The sequence below is a fragment of the Hypanus sabinus genome, chromosome 13 (assembly GCF_030144855.1).
Source record: "Hypanus sabinus isolate sHypSab1 chromosome 13, sHypSab1.hap1, whole genome shotgun sequence".
Taxonomy (NCBI): Eukaryota; Metazoa; Chordata; class Chondrichthyes; order Myliobatiformes; family Dasyatidae; genus Hypanus; species Hypanus sabinus.
The window spans coordinates 58,449,436-58,466,874 of NC_082718.1; the positions used below are offsets into that span (position 1 = coordinate 58,449,436).

At 44.6% G+C, this 17,439-nt stretch overlaps 1 protein-coding gene across 7 annotated transcripts in view; it reads right to left on the reverse strand.

The window, feature by feature from the left end:
* LOC132403894 (branched-chain-amino-acid aminotransferase, cytosolic-like) overlaps positions 1-17,439 on the reverse strand; it is a 227,456-nt gene that overhangs the window by 40,992 nt on the left and 169,025 nt on the right. For all 7 annotated transcript variants that reach the window (XM_059987696.1, XM_059987699.1, XM_059987703.1 and 4 more), the window contains 3 exons: positions 13,576-13,686; positions 4,358-4,477; positions 4,088-4,251 (listed from right to left, as the gene is read on the reverse strand). In XM_059987696.1, the coding sequence (XP_059843679.1) occupies positions 4,088-4,251; positions 4,358-4,477; positions 13,576-13,686 (395 nt within the window). The remainder of the gene's footprint in view (positions 1-4,087; positions 4,252-4,357; positions 4,478-13,575; positions 13,687-17,439) is intronic.

The window sequence follows — 17,439 nt, forward strand, 5'->3', positions numbered from 1 at the left end:
GCAAAATAAAAATAGTCGACTTTACCCCAGTTATGATCTCCACAGAGTTAATGTAGCTTTAGTGTCTTCAATGGAATTATATAAAGAGCTCAGTTTAAATCTTATTTAAGTTCATCAGTCCATTCTGTTATTCCTAGTAAATCACAAGGGAGTGATTGCAATTTGCCAGCACTTCATTTGAGAAAATACATTGAGATTTTATTTCTTTGTTGTGACTATTAATAACGTTTCCAGTCCATTAACTGAAGAATTGCAAGGAAGTTGTTCTTGTATCCTGCATCCTTTCATCCCATTCAAAATTCTGCGCTCTCTCCCTCTCTAACTCACTCTCTATTTCCTTCCCTCCCTCCCCATCTCTCTCACTCTCTTTGACCCCTTCTCACTAACTCCCTGCCCAGGTGGCATGTTGTCATAGCACAGTAGGAAGAGCAGCTGCTTCACAGTACCGGGACACAGCTTCAATCCTGCACTTGGATACAACATTCTCCCCGTGGGCTTTCTCTGACAGCTCCAGTTTCCTCCTATATCCCAACATCGTGCAGGCTAGTATTTTAAATAGTCATTGCATATTGCCACTATTGTGTAGGTTTGCATGATTTCCTTAGGTCCAAATTTTTCCAACATGCAAGACGTGTTGTTTGACAAGTTAACTGACCTTTGTAAGTTGATGAGTGCTTGAATTGGGGGGGGGGGAATGTATAGTGAATAAAATGAGATTAATGTAATGATTACTGTACAGGTCCAATGAGTGGTTGATGGTTGGTGTGAGTTCAATGGGCTGAAGAGCCTGTCTATCTCTACGATCTCATAGAGAGCAAAAAAAAAAGACCCTTCAGCCTATCTAGACCATGCCAAACTATTATTCTGCCTAATCCCATCGACCTGCCCTCCCATCCATGTACTTAACCAAACTTCTCTTAAATGTTGAAATCAAACCTGCATCCACCACTTCCTCTGACAATTTGTTCCACACTTGCCCTACCCTCTAGGTAAAGAAGATCCTGCTCATGTTTCCCTTAAACATTCCACTTTCACCCTTAAAATATGACCTCTAGTTCTAGTTTCCTCCAACCTCAGTGGAAAAAACCAGCTTGCATTTATCCTATCTATACCCCTCATAATTTTGTATACCTCTATCAAATCTCCCCTCATTCTCCTACAATCCTGGGAATGAAATTCTAACCCAATCAATTTTCCTTATAACTAGGTCCTCAAGTCATGGTGACATCCTTGTAAATTTTTTCTGTACTCTTTAAATCTTGCTTCCTTAATATCTCACTCAGCATCAGTTCTTTGGAGACATGAGTGAGCGACCAAATGAGGTGGAATCAAAGTTTACCTAAACTGCTCAAAGAAATATCATTCTTTCTTAAAGGCAAGGCATTTCTTTCCAGAAGAAGGTAATTAATTGGGCAGAAGATGTCTAATAAAAGCTATTGGGGCTTGCAATTAACTTCTGAAATTTGGCATGTCTCACAGTAATTAAGGCAATCTTCGTACTTCCAAAGGTGTTGAAACTTTTGCTGATCATATCAAATAATTTATCATCTTGATTCAAAGTTGTCAACTTCTCTAATGTAAATCTCCCTCCACACCCCAGTAACAATGGTGGCACACTCTGGCTCCACACTACACCTCATAATCATTATCTCATCAAGAATACCACACACAAAGACACACGGCTCTTCAAGTAGTGTTTGCATACATCAGTTCACATTATCAGCAACACACACACATTGCTGGTGGAACTCAATAGGCCAGGCGGCATCTGTGGAAATGAATGAACAGTCCGCTTTTGGGCCATCAGGACTCTCACATTATTAGTCTTCTCATATTCTAATATATCCACATTCAAAGGAAAAGCACCTCCTAGCTTTATAAAATGTCTGCCCTACCAGGGCTGAGAAGCATGTAAGAGATCTTTGAGCATGGTAAGGGGGTTTAATTACTTAGTACTTGTCCAGCGGAGCTTAGTCTAGCTCACCACAGGGGGACAGGTGAAAGATTTTTTTCCAGTTTTCTGCTCTCTCTCTCTCTCTCTGCCCCCCACACACTCTCTCACACACTTTCACTGTCACATACGCACACCCTCTCACTCTCACACACATATACACTATTTCTTACACACATACACACCCTCTCACTCTCACAGTTTCTCACACACATAAGCACACCCTCTCACTCACACATACACACTGTTTCTCACACACATACGCACACCCTCTCATTCACACATACACACTGTTTCTCACACACATACGCACACCCTCTCACTCATACACTTCTCTGTTTCTCACACACACATGCACACACATTCCCTTTGTACTCACACTCGCTGTTTCACATCTCTACTTCTCTCTCACAGACTGGTTCTCACACACTCACTTTGTCTTACACACACACATCCTTTCTCTCTGTTTCTCTCTCAGTTTCACATACATGGACACTCTGTTTCTGCCACACACACACTTTATTTCTCCCACTCACACACACATGCAAATCCTACACACAAAACATGCACATCATACACACATTCACACACACACACTATACTTATATTCTCTCTCTTTCTTATATACATACACATATAAAAATGAGCACAATGCAATCCAAGTTCTGTGCAAAATATTGTTCATAAAGCATCTTTCTCAACTCCAAAGCATTCCACATGCTAGACACTGAATCAAGTCTTTCTCTGAGGTAGCCACTGTGATTTGGGAAAGCATGTCTTCACAGTCATTCCTCTCTGGGGAGAGGAATATCTTTATGTGCAGTAGATGTTGAACACCAGCTGTCGCTGGGGCTTCAGACAGTGAGGTGTTAGTCCAGTGGAATGGAGGTCCAAGACTACTGGAGACCAGGCAGTCAATGTGGAATTAGTACCCATATGTCTGTTTACACACACACGGACCTGCGTTCTCTTTTGTCTTCATAATTCTCGCTCTTGCTCTCCTTGATGGTCTCTTATTCTTTCTGTCTCCACCTCAGTGAAAACGGACCCAAATTGACCTGTTTCATATCTCTTTATCCTTCCAAGTAGTTTTCCCTTATATGGTAACACTGATGTTATGCTGGAAATCTTTAGGCAGCAGGATTGGAACAATGTCAGACTCTTCAGACAGATAGTTTTTGACCAGAACTTAACACTGCTTCTGCCTTGGTCCCATTATTTTAGTCATCTCGATCTCACCAAAAATAATCCATCTCATTTCCCACAAATTTCCACTAGTTTTCAATTCCAAGGGGTTTCACTGCCCCTTGTGTGAGTAAGCCCTTCCTTACACCACCCAAGAAGCCAAGCTCTCCTTTTAAAACTTTGGCCTTCCTCAATAGTTTGCCACTACCTACCCTAAAGCAAAGTACCTAAAGCACTCAGCAGGCCAGGCAGCATCCACAGAGAGAGCACCACAGTTCAGACTGACTTCGTTTCACAATCCATAGATGCTGCCTGACCTTCTGAGTACTTTGTTTCCATTTCTGGCTTCCAGCATCTGCAGTTCTTTTAAGTTTCAAATATCAAATTTTAAAATTGTTACATCAATGCCTAACCTACATCAAAGGGCTTCAGAGAAGAAAGCCAGTCTGAATGATTTAATCTTTACAACACTAGATGCATCCAGCCCAAAGATACTGCTTCCCTTCTAAACACTGCCCATTTCCGCTCTCTCGATGAGTGGCAACTAAGCACTTCAAGACCCTAGGAGAATTCAACCTGGCCTATTTCCTGAAAAAGTATGTCACAAAGCAGAAAGTACAAACGCAGCCAAATAATACGAGTTGCTCAGATGGGCTGTACACCTGAACGCTGTACCTTCCAGTTTGGTCTCAACAGCACTGTCCAATATGATATCCACATTAAACCAAGATCTCACTCCATCTGCTTTCCCTATGAAGGACCCATGAGGACATGTTTCCAGTCAATGATCATTCCCAAGCAGAGGCCAATCCTTCATTGCCATGATGGGAGTTTGCAATGTGCCCATTAGGCTCCCATGACTTCCACACCACAGCATGGGGCCTGGCACATGAAAGTCACTGGGTCAAAGCAGACCTTATGTTCTGAATTGTCTTGGGTTGTCTTACGCACCCGCCGAATTTGCAGTCACCCGTCCCTCCTTTCCAGGCTCGAACATACTTGGGGTTCGCCCACAGGGACACAGTGTTTGACGTATCTATGCTGAAGTACGAGCCAACCGGACACATGATCACGTAGAGCAACGCTTTCGTCGACAGCTTCATGCCAATGGACTCCTTTAGATAGAATCAGAAGGCAAATCAGCAGCAAAGCTGGACAAACATCAGGTTCACTATCCCACCCTTCCTCAACACACACAAATGCAAGACCAGAAATTCTCACCTCGGTCCCGATAAAAACTGGGCGAATATAGAGACTTCCACCCTTGAAGTAGGGTACCCATTCTTTCTCCAGCTGCAACAACTTTTTGATGCATTCCAACAGCTCAGTCTGATCAAAAGTCTAGGGAAAGAGAGATTTGCTCATTCACAACTATGCCCTGCGTAAACAAGGTGAACAGCAAAAGAGCCAAATAAACTGCTGCAGAAAATACCAACACTCATAAACATCATTTACAGAAGCAGAGGCAATCTTGCTAAAGACTGCTTCAAAGAAAGAGTGCTCTGAATGAGGCTCTTATAAACTGCAGGAGTACACTTGATAAATGAGTCTTCCAAATAATGACCCATGATTTCAGAATCTCTTGCCCTTTCATGCTCATAAAGGGAGCATTCAGGAATTTGCACTTTAGACAAGCTGGCAATTTCTGTGTTGTAACTTCTAAACTCATGGCTCAAGTGTGGAGGTCAAGATAATCCAGGTGCACAAAATAACAAGACAAGATGATAGAATAGAGAAAATTATTTCCTTTGCTGGTGAATCGTGAACAGAACCTCAAGTTAATAGCAGGTCTCATAGGAGTGAAATCGTATGTATCACATAGGGCTGATGTCTGGGACTTCCTTCAGAAAGAATGTGGAAGTTTTTCTTTCTTTTTCAATCTTTTTATTGAATTTCATATATATAAAAAAACATAACATAATAATGAATAGGTTATAAGTGCACTAGACTTAAAGTTGAATTAATAATAAGATAACAATATCCTATTAAAATATCAACAAAAAAAAGTACATTAATCAATCAAACCTATAATAATTATACATGAAAAAGAGTAAGAATAATCATCAAAAGAAAAAAAAATTAAAAATACAAGAAAAAAATATATATTAAAAAAAAATAAAAACTAAACTAAACTAAACTAACATGGGCAATAATAACAGTTTATATGTATATGATGGTGTCAAAAACTCCGGTACTCCATACCAGAACAAGAATAAACAGAGAGAAGGTCTGGAAGAGGCCAAATTAATTCATATGAAAGTGTCGAATGAACGGTCCCCAAGTTTCTTCAAATTTAATTGATGAGTCAAAAATAGTGCTTCTGAATGTGGAAGTTGGGGAATCATCAGAAAAAGCGAGGATCAAGCGACAGTATCAAAGGATGTATAACAAAAGCATGCAAACTGAGCTTTTCTTAATGGGCAGCATGGTGGCACAGCTGGTGGAGCTGCTGCCTCGGCACCAGAGACCTGGCTTCAATCCCAACCTCTGGTGCTCTGTGTGGAGGCGTGAGCGGCTGTAGATGCTGGAATCTGGAGGAACAGACAATCTAGCAAAGGTGCTCAGTGGTCAGTCAGCGTCTGTGGGACTGCATCTGAGTCTTCATGCAGGGTACCGGCTTAAAACCGCAACAGACCTCTTCCTCCCACAGATGCTTCAGATTCAGATTTATTTATCAAAGCACACAGTGAAAGGTGTTGTTTACCCTAACAACCAACACGCACAAGGTAGTCTGCAAGTGTTGCCACATTTTCTAGCACCAACAGAGAATTTAGCCACTCCCCCTTTTGAGATCCTCCCGCAAGTGTTTTATTGCTGGCGTGTAATATTCTCCTTGTCCATGGGCTTCCTTCTGGGTGCTCTGGTTTCTGTCCACATCTCAAAGGTGAGCAGGTTGGTAGATTAACTGACCACTATAAAATGCTCTGGTGTGTACATCAGTTGTAGAATCTGGGAGAGGCACTGAGAATGCAGGCAGAATGAATTTTTGCCGGGATGCCACCTGGATTAGAGGATATGAGCTGATTGGAAAGATTGGCCAAAGTTGTGTTGTTTGCTCTGGAGTGGCGAAGGCTCTGTGGGGACTTTTTACATAGAAGGCCTTTGACAAGGTTCTGCACGTGAGGCTGCTAAATGAGGTAAGAGCCCATGGTACTACAGGAAAGATATAAGCGTGGATAGAAGGCTGGCTGAATGGCAAGAGGCAAAGAATGTGAATAAAGAGGGTCCTTTCTGGTTGGCTGCCAGTGACTAGTGCTATTCCACAGGAGATGGTGCTGCGAACCGCTTCTTAGACTATGTTTCAATGATTCGGATCTCAGAATTGATTGCTTTGTGGCCAAGTTTGCAGACGATACACAGGTAGGTGGAGGGACAGCTAGTGTTAAGGAAGCAGGGTGTCTGCAGAAGGAGTTAGGCAGATTGGGGGAAGGGCACAGGATTGGCAGATGGAATACAGTGTACGAAAGTGGATCGTTGTGGACTTCAGCACTAGGAATAAAGGCATGGAGTATTTTTAAATGGGGAGAAAATTCAAGAATCAGAGGTGTAAAGGGACTTGGGAGTCCTCCTATTGGATTCCCTAGAGATTAACCTGCAGGTTGAGTCGGTGGTAAGGAAGGCAAATGCAATGGTAGCAATAATTCTGAGAGGACTAGAATACAAAAGCAAGGATCTATTGCTGAAGTGTTATAAAGCATTCTCTGTAGTCACACTGTATTTGGAGTATTGTGAGCAGTGTTGGATCCCTTATCCAAGAAAAAGTGTGGTGGCATTGGAAAGGGTCCAGAGGAGATTCACAAGAATGATCTCAGGTACAAAAGGGTTAATGTATGAAGTGCACTTGATGGCTCTGATCTTGTACTCGCTGGAGTTTAAAAGAATGAAGATGGATCTTATTGAAATCTATCAAATATTGAAAGGCCTAGATAGAGTGGATATTCCTTATAGTGGGCAGTCTGGAACTAGAGGGCACAGCCTCAAAATAGAGGGACGTCTATTTAGAAAAGATGTGAGGAGGAATTTCTTTAGCCAGAGAGTGGTAAATCTGTGGAATTCATTGCCACAGACAGCTGTGGAGGCCAGGTCATTGGGTATATTTAAAGCAGAGATTGATGTGTTCTTGATTAGTATGGGTGTCAAGGATTATGGGGAGAAGGCAGTAGAATAGGGTTGAGAGGGATAATAAATCAGCAATGGTGGAACAGCGGAACAGAGTCGATGGACAAAATGGCCTAATTTTGCTCCTTTTACTTATGGTCTTATGGAGATCTGATAGTGATTGTAAAATTCGGAGAGGCATAGATAGAGCAGACAGCCAGAATATTCTTCCCATGGTCAAAACATCTAATGTTACAGGGCATATTTAAGATGAGAGGGATTAGGTTCCAAGGATTTGTTGCAGGGCAAGCTTTTTAACATAGAGAGTGGTGGGGTGCCTGGAATGCACTGCCAGGGTTGTAGAGAAAGCAAATGTGAGGAGCATTTAAGAAGCTCTGAGATAGGTGCCTGAACATGCAAAGTATGTGGGGGCATGGACCGTGTGCAGGCAAAAGGTATTAGGTGTCAATAGCTTTAGTTCAGCACAACATCGTGGGCTAAGAGGTGGCAAATGGATTTCAATACGAGGCAAGTGTGAAGTGATGCATTTTGGGAAGTAAAACTCGTGTGGGACTTACACTATGAATGGTAGGGCATTAGGGAGTGAAATGAAACAGCTAGACTGAGGAGCTCTTTGAAAGCGGCATCACTGGGTGGTGAAGCCATTCAGCATGTTAGCCTTCATCATTGAGTACGGGGGTCGTGACGTTAGAATGTTAGCCTTCGTCATTGAGTACGGGGGGGGGGGGGGGGGGGGTCGGGACGTTAGAATGTTAGCCTTCATCACTGAGTACGGGGGGGGGGGGGTCGGGACGTTAGAATGTTAGCCTTCATCATTGAGTATGGGGGGGGGTCGGGACGTTAGAATGTTAGCCTTCATCATTGAGTAGGGGGGTCGGGACGTTAGAATGTTAGCCTTCGTCATTGAGTACGGGGGTCGGGACGTTAGAATGTTAGCCTTCATCATTGAGTACGGGGGGGGGGGGGGGTCGGGACATTAGAATGTTAGCCTTCATCATTGAGTAGGGGGGTCGGGATGTTTGAATGTTAGCCTTCATCATTGAGTACGGGGGGGGGGGGTCGGGACGTTAGAATGTTAGCCTTCATCATTGAGTACGGGGGTCGGGACGTTTGAATGTTAGCCTTCATCATTGAGTACGGGGGTCGGGACGTTAGAATGTTAGCCTTCATCACTGAGTACGGGGGGGGGGGGTCGGGACGTTAGAATGTTAGCCTTCATCACTGAGTACGGGGGGGGGGTCGGGACGTTAGAATGTTAGCCTTCATCATTGAGTATGGGGGGGGGGGGTCGGGACGTTAGAATGTTAGCCTTCATCATTGAGTATGGGGGGGGGGGGTCGGGACGTTAGAATGTTAGCCTTCATCATTGAGTACGGGGGGGGGGGATCGGGACGTTAGAATGTTAGCCTTCATCATTGAGTACGGGGGGGGGGGGTCGGGACGTTAGAATGTTAGCCTTCATCATTGAGTAGGGGGGTCGGGACGTTAGAATGTTAGCCTTCATCATTGAGTACGGGGGGGGGGGGTCGGGACGTTAGAATGTTAGCCTTCATCATTGAGTAGGGGGGTCGGGACGTTAGAATGTTAGCCTTCGTCATTGAGTACGGGGGTCGGGACGTTAGAATGTTAGCCTTCATCATTGAGTACGGGGGGGGGGGAGGTCGGGACGTTAGAATGTTAGCCTTCATCATTGAGTAGGGGGGTCGGGACGTTAGAATGTTAGCCTTCATCATTGAGTACGGGCGGGGGGGTCGGGACGTTAGAATGTTAGCCTTCATCATTGAGTAGGGGGGTCGGGACGTTAGAATATTAGCCTTCATCATTGAGTACGGGGGGGGGGTCGGGACGTTAGAATGTTAGCCTTCATCATTGAGTAGGGGGGTCGGGACGTTTGAATGTTAGCCTTCATCATTGAGTACGGGGGTCGGGACGTTAGAATGTTAGCCTTCGTCATTGAGTACGGGGGTCGGGACGTTAGAATGTTAGCCTTCATCACTGAGTACGGGGGGGGGGGGTCGGGACGTTAGAATGTTAGCCTTCATCACTGAGTACGGGGGGGGGGGTCGGGACGTTAGAATGTTAGCCTTCATCATTGAGTATGGGGGGGGGGTCGGGACGTTAGAATGTAAGCCTTCATCATTGAGTATGGGGGGGGGTCGGGACGTTAGAATGTTAGCCTTCATCATTGAGTATGGGGGGGGGGATCGGGACGTTAGAATGTTAGCCTTCATCATTGAGTACGGGGGGGGGGGGGTCGGGACGTTAGAATGTTAGCCTTCATCATTGAGTAGGGGGGTCGGGACGTTAGAATGTTAGCCTTCATCATTGAGTACGGGGGGGGGGGTCGGGACGTTAGAATGTTAGCCTTCATCATTGAGTAGGGGGGTCGGGACGTTAGAATGTTAGCCTTCGTCATTGAGTACGGGGGTCGGGACGTTAGAATGTTAGCCTTCATCATTGAGTACGGGGGGGGGGGTCGGGACGTTAGAATGTTAGCCTTCATCATTGAGTAGGGGGGTCGGGACGTTAGAATGTTAGCCTTCATCATTGAGTACGGGGGGGGGGTCGGGACGTTAGAATGTTAGCCTTCTTCATTGAGTACGGGGGTCGGGACGTTAGAATGTTAGCCTTCATCATTGAGTACGGGGGTCGGGATGTTAGAATGTTAGCCTTCATCATTGAGTACGGGGGTCGGGATGTTAGAATATTAGCCTTCTTCATTGAGTACGGGGGTCGGGACGTTAGAATATTAGCCTTCATCATTGAGTACGGGGGTCGGGACGTTAGAATGTTAGCCTTCATCATTGAGTACGGGGGTCGGGACGTTAGAATATTAGCCTTCTTCATTGAGTACGGGGGTCGGGACGTTAGAATGTTAGCCTTCATCATTGAATACGGGGGTCGGGATGTTAGAATATTAGCCTTCTTCATTGAGTACGGGGGTCGGGACGTTAGAATGTTAGCCTTCATCATTGAGTACGGGGGTCGGGATGTTAGAATGTTAGCCTTCATCATTGAGTACGGGGGTCGGGATGTTAGAATGTTAGCCTTCATCATTGAGTACGGGGGTCGGGATGTTAGAATATTAGCCTTCTTCATTGAGTACGGGGGTCGGGACGTTAGAATGTTAGCCTTCATCATTGAGTACGGGGGTCGGGACATTAGAATGTTAGCCTTCATCATTGAGTACGGGCGTCGGGACGTTAGAATGTTAGCCTTCTTCATTGAGTACGGGGGGGGGGGGTCGGGACATTAGAATGTTAGCCTTCATCATTGAGTACGGGGGTCGGGACTTTAGAATGTTAGCCTTCTTCATTGAGTACGGGGGGGGGGGGTCGGGACGTTAGAATGTTAGCCTTCATCATTGAGTAGGGGGGTCGGGATGTTTGAATGTTAGCCTTCATCATTGAGTACGGGGGGGGGGGTCGGGACGTTAGAATGTTAGCCTTCATCATTGAGTACGGGGGTCGGGACGTTTGAATGTTAGCCTTCATCATTGAGTACGGGGGTCGGGACGTTAGAATGTTAGCCTTCGTCATTGAGTACGGGGGTCGGGACGTTAGAATGTTAGCCTTCGTCATTGAGTACAGGGGTCGGGACTTTAGAATGTTAGCCTTCATCATTGAGTACGGGGGTCGGGATGTTAGAATATTAGCCTTCTTCATTGAGTACGGGGGTCGGGACGTTAGAATGTTAGCCTTCATCATTGAGTACGGGGGTCGGGACGTTAGAATGTTAGCCTTCATCATTGAGTACGGGGGTCGGGACGTTAGAATATTAGCCTTCTTCATTGAGTACGGGGGTCGGGACGTTAGAATGTTAGCCTTCATCATTGAGTAGGGGGGTCGGGATGTTTGAATGTTAGCCTTCATCATTGAGTACGGGGGGGGGGTCGGGACGTTAGAATATTAGCCTTCATCATTGAGTACGGGGGTCGGGACGTTTGAATGTTAGCCTTCATCATTGAGTACGGGGGTCGGGACGTTAGAATGTTAGCCTTCGTCATTGAGTACGGGGGTCGGGACTTTAGAATGTTAGCCTTCGTCATTGAGTACGGGGGTCGGGACGTTAGAATGTTAGCCTTCATCATTGAGTACGGGGGTCGGGACTTTAGAATGTTAGCCTTCATCATTGAGTACGGGGGTCGGGACGTTAGAATGTTAGCCTTCATCATTGAGTACGGGGGTCGGGACTTTAGAATGTTAGCCTTCATCATTGAGTACGGGGGTCGGGACGTTAGAATGTTAGCCTTCATCATTGAGTACGGGGGTCGGGACTTTAGAATGTTAGCCTTCATCATTGAGTACGGGGGTCGGGACGTTAGAATGTTAGCCTTCATCATTGAGTACGGGGGTCGGGACTTTAGAATGTTAGCCTTCATCATTGAGTACGGGGGTCGGGACGTTAGAATGTTAGCCATTATTGAGTACGGGGGTCGGGACGTTAGAATGTTAGCCTTCATCATTGAGTACGGGGGTCGGGACTTAAGAATGTTAGCCTTCGTCATTGAGTACGGGGGTCGGGACGTTAGAATGTTAGCCTTCGTCATTGAGTACGGGGGTCGGGACGTTAGAATGTTAGCCTTCACCATTGAGTACGGGGGGGGGGGGGGGTCGGGACGTTAGAATGTTTGCCTTCATCATTGAGTACGGGGGTCGGGACGTTAGAATGTTTGCCTTCGTCATTGAGTACGGGGGTCGGGACGTTAGAATGTTAGCCTTCATCATTGAGTACGGGGGTCGGGACGTTAGAATGTTTGCCTTCGTCATTGAGTACGGGGGTCGGGACGTTAGAATGTTTGCCTTCGTCATTGAGTACGGGGGTCGGGACGATAGAATGTTTGCCTTCGTCATTGAGTACGGGGGTCGGGACGATAGAATGTTAGCCTTCATCATTGAGTACTGGGGTCGTGACGTTAGAATGTTAGCCTTCATCATTGAGCATTGAGTACGGGGGGGGGGGGGGGGGGGTCGGGACGTTAGAATGTTAGCCTTCGTCATTGAGTACGGGGGGGGGGGGGGGGGGGGGGGTCGGGACGTTAGAATGTTAGCCTTCGTCATTGAGTACGGGGGTTGGGACGTTAGAATGTTAGCCTTCGTCATTGAGTACGGGGGTTGGGACGTTAGAATGTTAGCCTTCATCATTGAGTACGGGGGTCGGGACGTTAGAATGTTAGCCTTCATCATTGAGTACGGGGGTCGGGACGTTAGAATGTTAGCCTTCGTCATTGAGTACGGGGTGGGGGTCGGGACGTTAGAATGTTAGCCTTCGTCATTGAGTACGGGGGTCGTGACGTTAGAATGTTAGCCTTCGTCATTGAGTACGGGGGTCGGGACGTTAGAATGTTAGCCTTCTTCATTGAGTACGGGGGTCGTGATGTTAGAATGTTAGCCTTCATCATTGAGTACGTGGGGGGGGGGTCGGGACGTTAGAATGTTAGCCTTCGTCATTGAGTACGGGGGTCGGGACGTTAGAATGTTAGCCTTCTTCATTGAGTACGGGGGTCGTGATGTTAGAATGTTAGCCTTCATCATTGAGTACGGTGGGGGGGTCGGGACGTTAGAATATTAGCCTTCGTCATTGAGTACGGGGGTCGGGATGTTAGAATGTTAGCCTTCGTCATTGAGTACGGGCATCGGGATGTTACGTTGCAGTTAAACAGACATTGATGAAACCCCACTCGGACTGTTATGTACAGCCTTGGTAACCCTGATATAAGAAAAATATGGTTAAACTGGAAAGTTCAGAAAGGACTTATAGGGATGTTGCCAGGACTTGAGAGTTGTCAGGGATAGGTGTTTATTCCTTGGAACATCGGAGGATGAAAGGCAACCTTATAGAAATGTTTATAATTATCAGAGACACAGATAAGATGGATGTTAACAGTCTTTCCCCAGAGTAGGGGAGTAGACTTAGGGTTAGAGGGGATTTCAAAGGGATCTGAGAGGCAGGTGCTGAGTATGGAATGAGCTGCCAGAGGAAGTAGTTGAGGCAGGTACAATAGTATCATTTAAGATGCACTCAGATTGGTAATTGCACAAGTGTGGCTGGGTAAGATATGGGCCAAATGTTACAAGCTGGGACTAGTTGGGTGGGCACCAATGTCAACATGGGCTGATCGGGCTGAATGGCCTGTAATCCTGCTGCATTGGTCTATAACTCTGTGATGGACCAACTTGTACCAATCAGTAAATTTGCTCAATCTCTGGAACAGGCATTACGGAACCAGAGAAATTCCACAGAATTATTACGAGTTGTGACAATCTGAAAGAATCATCTGGTAGAGGTAAATAGCAACACACCCATTTCATAGTACTCACAGGAAGAGTAGCCCTAATGGCTGATTTCAGCATCCGGTCCATGTTCATCATGGGTCGGAATAGCCGAATCTTGTTGTCCACCCCTCGGAATGCCTTCAGACCTTCAAACACCTGCAGGGAAGACACCCAATCAAATAAGAATCAGATCAGTGGAAAATTTTCAGAATGCGAATCAGGTTTATTATCACCGGCATGTGTCATGAAATTTGTTAACTTAGCAGCAGCAGTTCAATACAGTACATAATAATAAAATAATAAGAAAAATAAATAAATAAATAAGTAAATAAATAAATAAATAAATAGATAAATAGATAGATAGATAGATAGATAGATAGATAAATAAATAAATAAATAAATCGATTGCAGTATAGTCGGCCCTCCTTATCTGCGAATTCAGCCAACCGTGAATCGCAAAAACTCAGTTCCAGCACTTGTTGTTCAAGCATGTACAGACTTTTTTTCTTGTCATTATTCCCTAAACAATGCAGTATAACAACTATTTTACATAGCATTTACATTGTATTAGCTATTATAAGTAATCTAGAGATTATTTAAAGTATACGGGAGGATGTGCGTGGATTATCGTGGGTCGGGATTGAAAAAAATCTTAAGTTCTATTACTAAGTAAGTGGGAACAGGTACATCCGTTATTATTTAGCGTCAGTTAGTCAAACGTTTGCATTCGTATATAGTATATATTTTACCTTTCTGTGCATATAAAACACTTGAGAACATATGTTTCAGCACCGGGCTTGGGAACAGAAGTTCCCGAGTTCGATCCAGTGACAAACCGCTATGGAGTGTGCTCTCCACCGTGCCAGGTTAATGTGGAGTATCAAAAACCCAAATCCCCAAAACCAATAATTAAACCACTGTGTTGCTTAGTAATAATTGTAGCTTTCATCGGGTCACAGCCTTTCTCACTTTATCTTTTAAAACTGTTCCGATCAATGACCGACGAAGCCTAACACTTTTCCAATGACCGATGGCTTTTCACCTCTTTCCGATCGCTTTATTATTTCCACTTTATCTTAATCGTTATCGTGATTATTTTCATGAACAGAAACACTGCGGATTCAGATCTCTGCTGCTGGGTCCTAATATCCACCGCACTGAGACAGGTTAAATAAGGGACTTGAGCATCCGTGGATTTTGGTATTCGCGAGGGGTCCCGGAACCAATCCCTTGTGGATAAGTTGGGCCAGCTGTACATATATTGAATAGATTAAAACTCATGCAATAAAACAGAAATATATATTAAGAAAGTGAGGTAGTGTTCATGGGTTCAATGTCCACTTAGGAATCAGCTGGCAGAGGGTAAGAAGCTGTTCGTGAATCGCTGAGTGTGTGATTTCAGGCTTCTGTACCTCCTACCTGATGATAACAGTGAGAAAAGGACATGCCCTGAGAGCTGGAAGCCCTTAATAATGGACGCTGCCTTTTTGAGACACCGCTCCTTGAAGATGTCCTGGGTACTTTGTAGGCTCATACCCAAGATGGAGCCGACTAAATTTACAATCCACTGCAGCTTCTCTCAGTCTTGTGAAGTAGCCTTCCCCCACTCCCCCATACCAGACAGCAATGCAGCCTGTCAGAATACTCTTCACAGTACATCTATAGATGCTTTTGAGTGTATTTGTTGACATACCAAATCTTTTCAAACTCCTAATGAAGTATAGTCACTGTCTTGCCTTCTTTATAATTACATCAATATGTTGGGACCAGGTTAGATCCTCAGAGATCTTGACACCCAGGAACTTGAAACTGCTCACTCTCTCTAATTCTGATCCCTCTATTCAGATTGGTATGTGTTCCTTCGTCTTACACTTCCTCAAGTCCACAATCAGCTCTTTCATCTTACTGACGTTGAATGCAAGGATGTTGCTGTGAAACCACTCCACTAGTTGGCATATCTCGCTCCTGTACGCCCTTTTGTCTCCATCTGGGATTCTACCAACAATGGTTGTCTCATCAGCAAATTTATAGATGGTATTTGAGCTATGCCTAGCCACACAGTCATGGGTATAAGAACATAAGAAATAGGAGCAGGAATAGGCCATCTGGCCCATCGAGCCTGCCCCATTGTTCAATAAGATCATGGCTGATCTGTCCGTAAACTCAACTCCATCCTTTTCCTGCCTTTTCCCCATAACCCTTAATTCCCTTACAATGAAAAAACCTATCTAACTGTTTCTTAAATATATTTAGTGAAGAAGCCTCAACTGCTTCCCTGGGCAGAGAATTCCACAGATACAACACTCTCTGGGAAAAACAGTTTCTCCTCATCTCCATCCTAAATCTTCTCCCCTGAATCTTGAGGTAATGTCCCCTAGTTCTAGTTCTAGTAAAGAGAGAGTAGAGCAGTGGGCTAAGCACACACCCCTGAGGTGCACCCAACGTTGATCGTCAGCTGCACAATTATGGGCATAATTGTTTAAGGGAAGCAGTTTTTACATCTGTTCACATAATTCACATTCTCTTAAAATGTTGAAGGAGGTCATTTGTCCCATCAAATATTAACTCGTCCTCAGAGGAATCCTAATCGCATTTCCCCACATTTCCCTATAACCTATTCTCATTATAAGTTAATTAGTTAACAGTAACCAATCCATTTACCAATTTAAAGCAGCATATTTGGGCCACTTGAGCTAGTGTTCATAAAGGTCCCAGAGATGGAGAGGGTCAGTAACTTTAAATTCCTTGGGGTTATCATTTCAGAGGATCTGTCCTGGGACTAGCATGTAAGTACTATTACAAAGAAGGCATAGCAGCACCTCTATTTTCTTATAAGTTCGTACAGATTTGGCATGGCAGCTAAAACGATAACAAAGTTCAATAGGTGCACAGTGCAGAGCGTCCTGGTATGGATCATGGCGTGGTATGGAAACATCAATGTTAAGGAATGGAAAAGCCCACAAAAAGTAGTGGATACAGCCCAGTCCATCACAGGAAAAGCTCTCCCCACCATTAAGCACATCTACAAGGAGAACTGCCACAAGACAGCAGCATCCATTATCAAGGACCCCCGAGATCCATGCCATGCTCTCTTGTTGCTGCTGCCATCAGAACCCACACAACCAAGTTCAGGGACAGTAATTACCCTTCCAACATCATGCTACTGACCCAGTGTGGACAACTTCAGTCACTTCAACAATGAACCGATTCTACAATCTATGCATTCACCTTTAAGGACTCTACAACTCATGTTCTCAGTATTATCTATCTATCTATTTATTTATTTTTTATTATTATTATCATTATCATCATTTGTTCTTTTGTATTTGCAGTTTGAATTTTGCTCATTAGTTGTTTGTTAGTCTTTGTATTTCTTCATTTGCAATGGCCACAAGATTGATCTCGACAGCATAAACCTATTGTGCCATGCCAATGGCTTTAGGACTGCATGGTGAAGGAAGCCATTGAAATAAAAGTCAAGGAAAATCATTTCAACAAAGAAGAAGGTCTTGCTCCAAGTAAGAACTGGAATGTGATTGTGAACAAGGTAGGACAGCAGAAAGTGATTGGATGATGACTAACCAATCAGGAGGAACAGACTACAAGGGTATAAATATCACCCTGGACTAGACACGCACAGGCATCATCCCTAATGAAGATGGCAGAGTCTGTCATCGAAATATCGGTTAAAATCGACCTTTGTATCCAACTGGAAGCTCAGGAAAAGTTCATTCATCATATATGCCAGGAAAGCACTAGATCCATTTTTATAAAACGTTGTTCGTAGTGTTTACCGTGGAATGCAGTGACTTAGGTAATAGATAGAGAGGCTGTAGGGATAACTAGAATGGTTGAACAGATTAACCACCTGGGGATGGAACTTTTAAGATAGTGTGAGGTTCTTGTTTT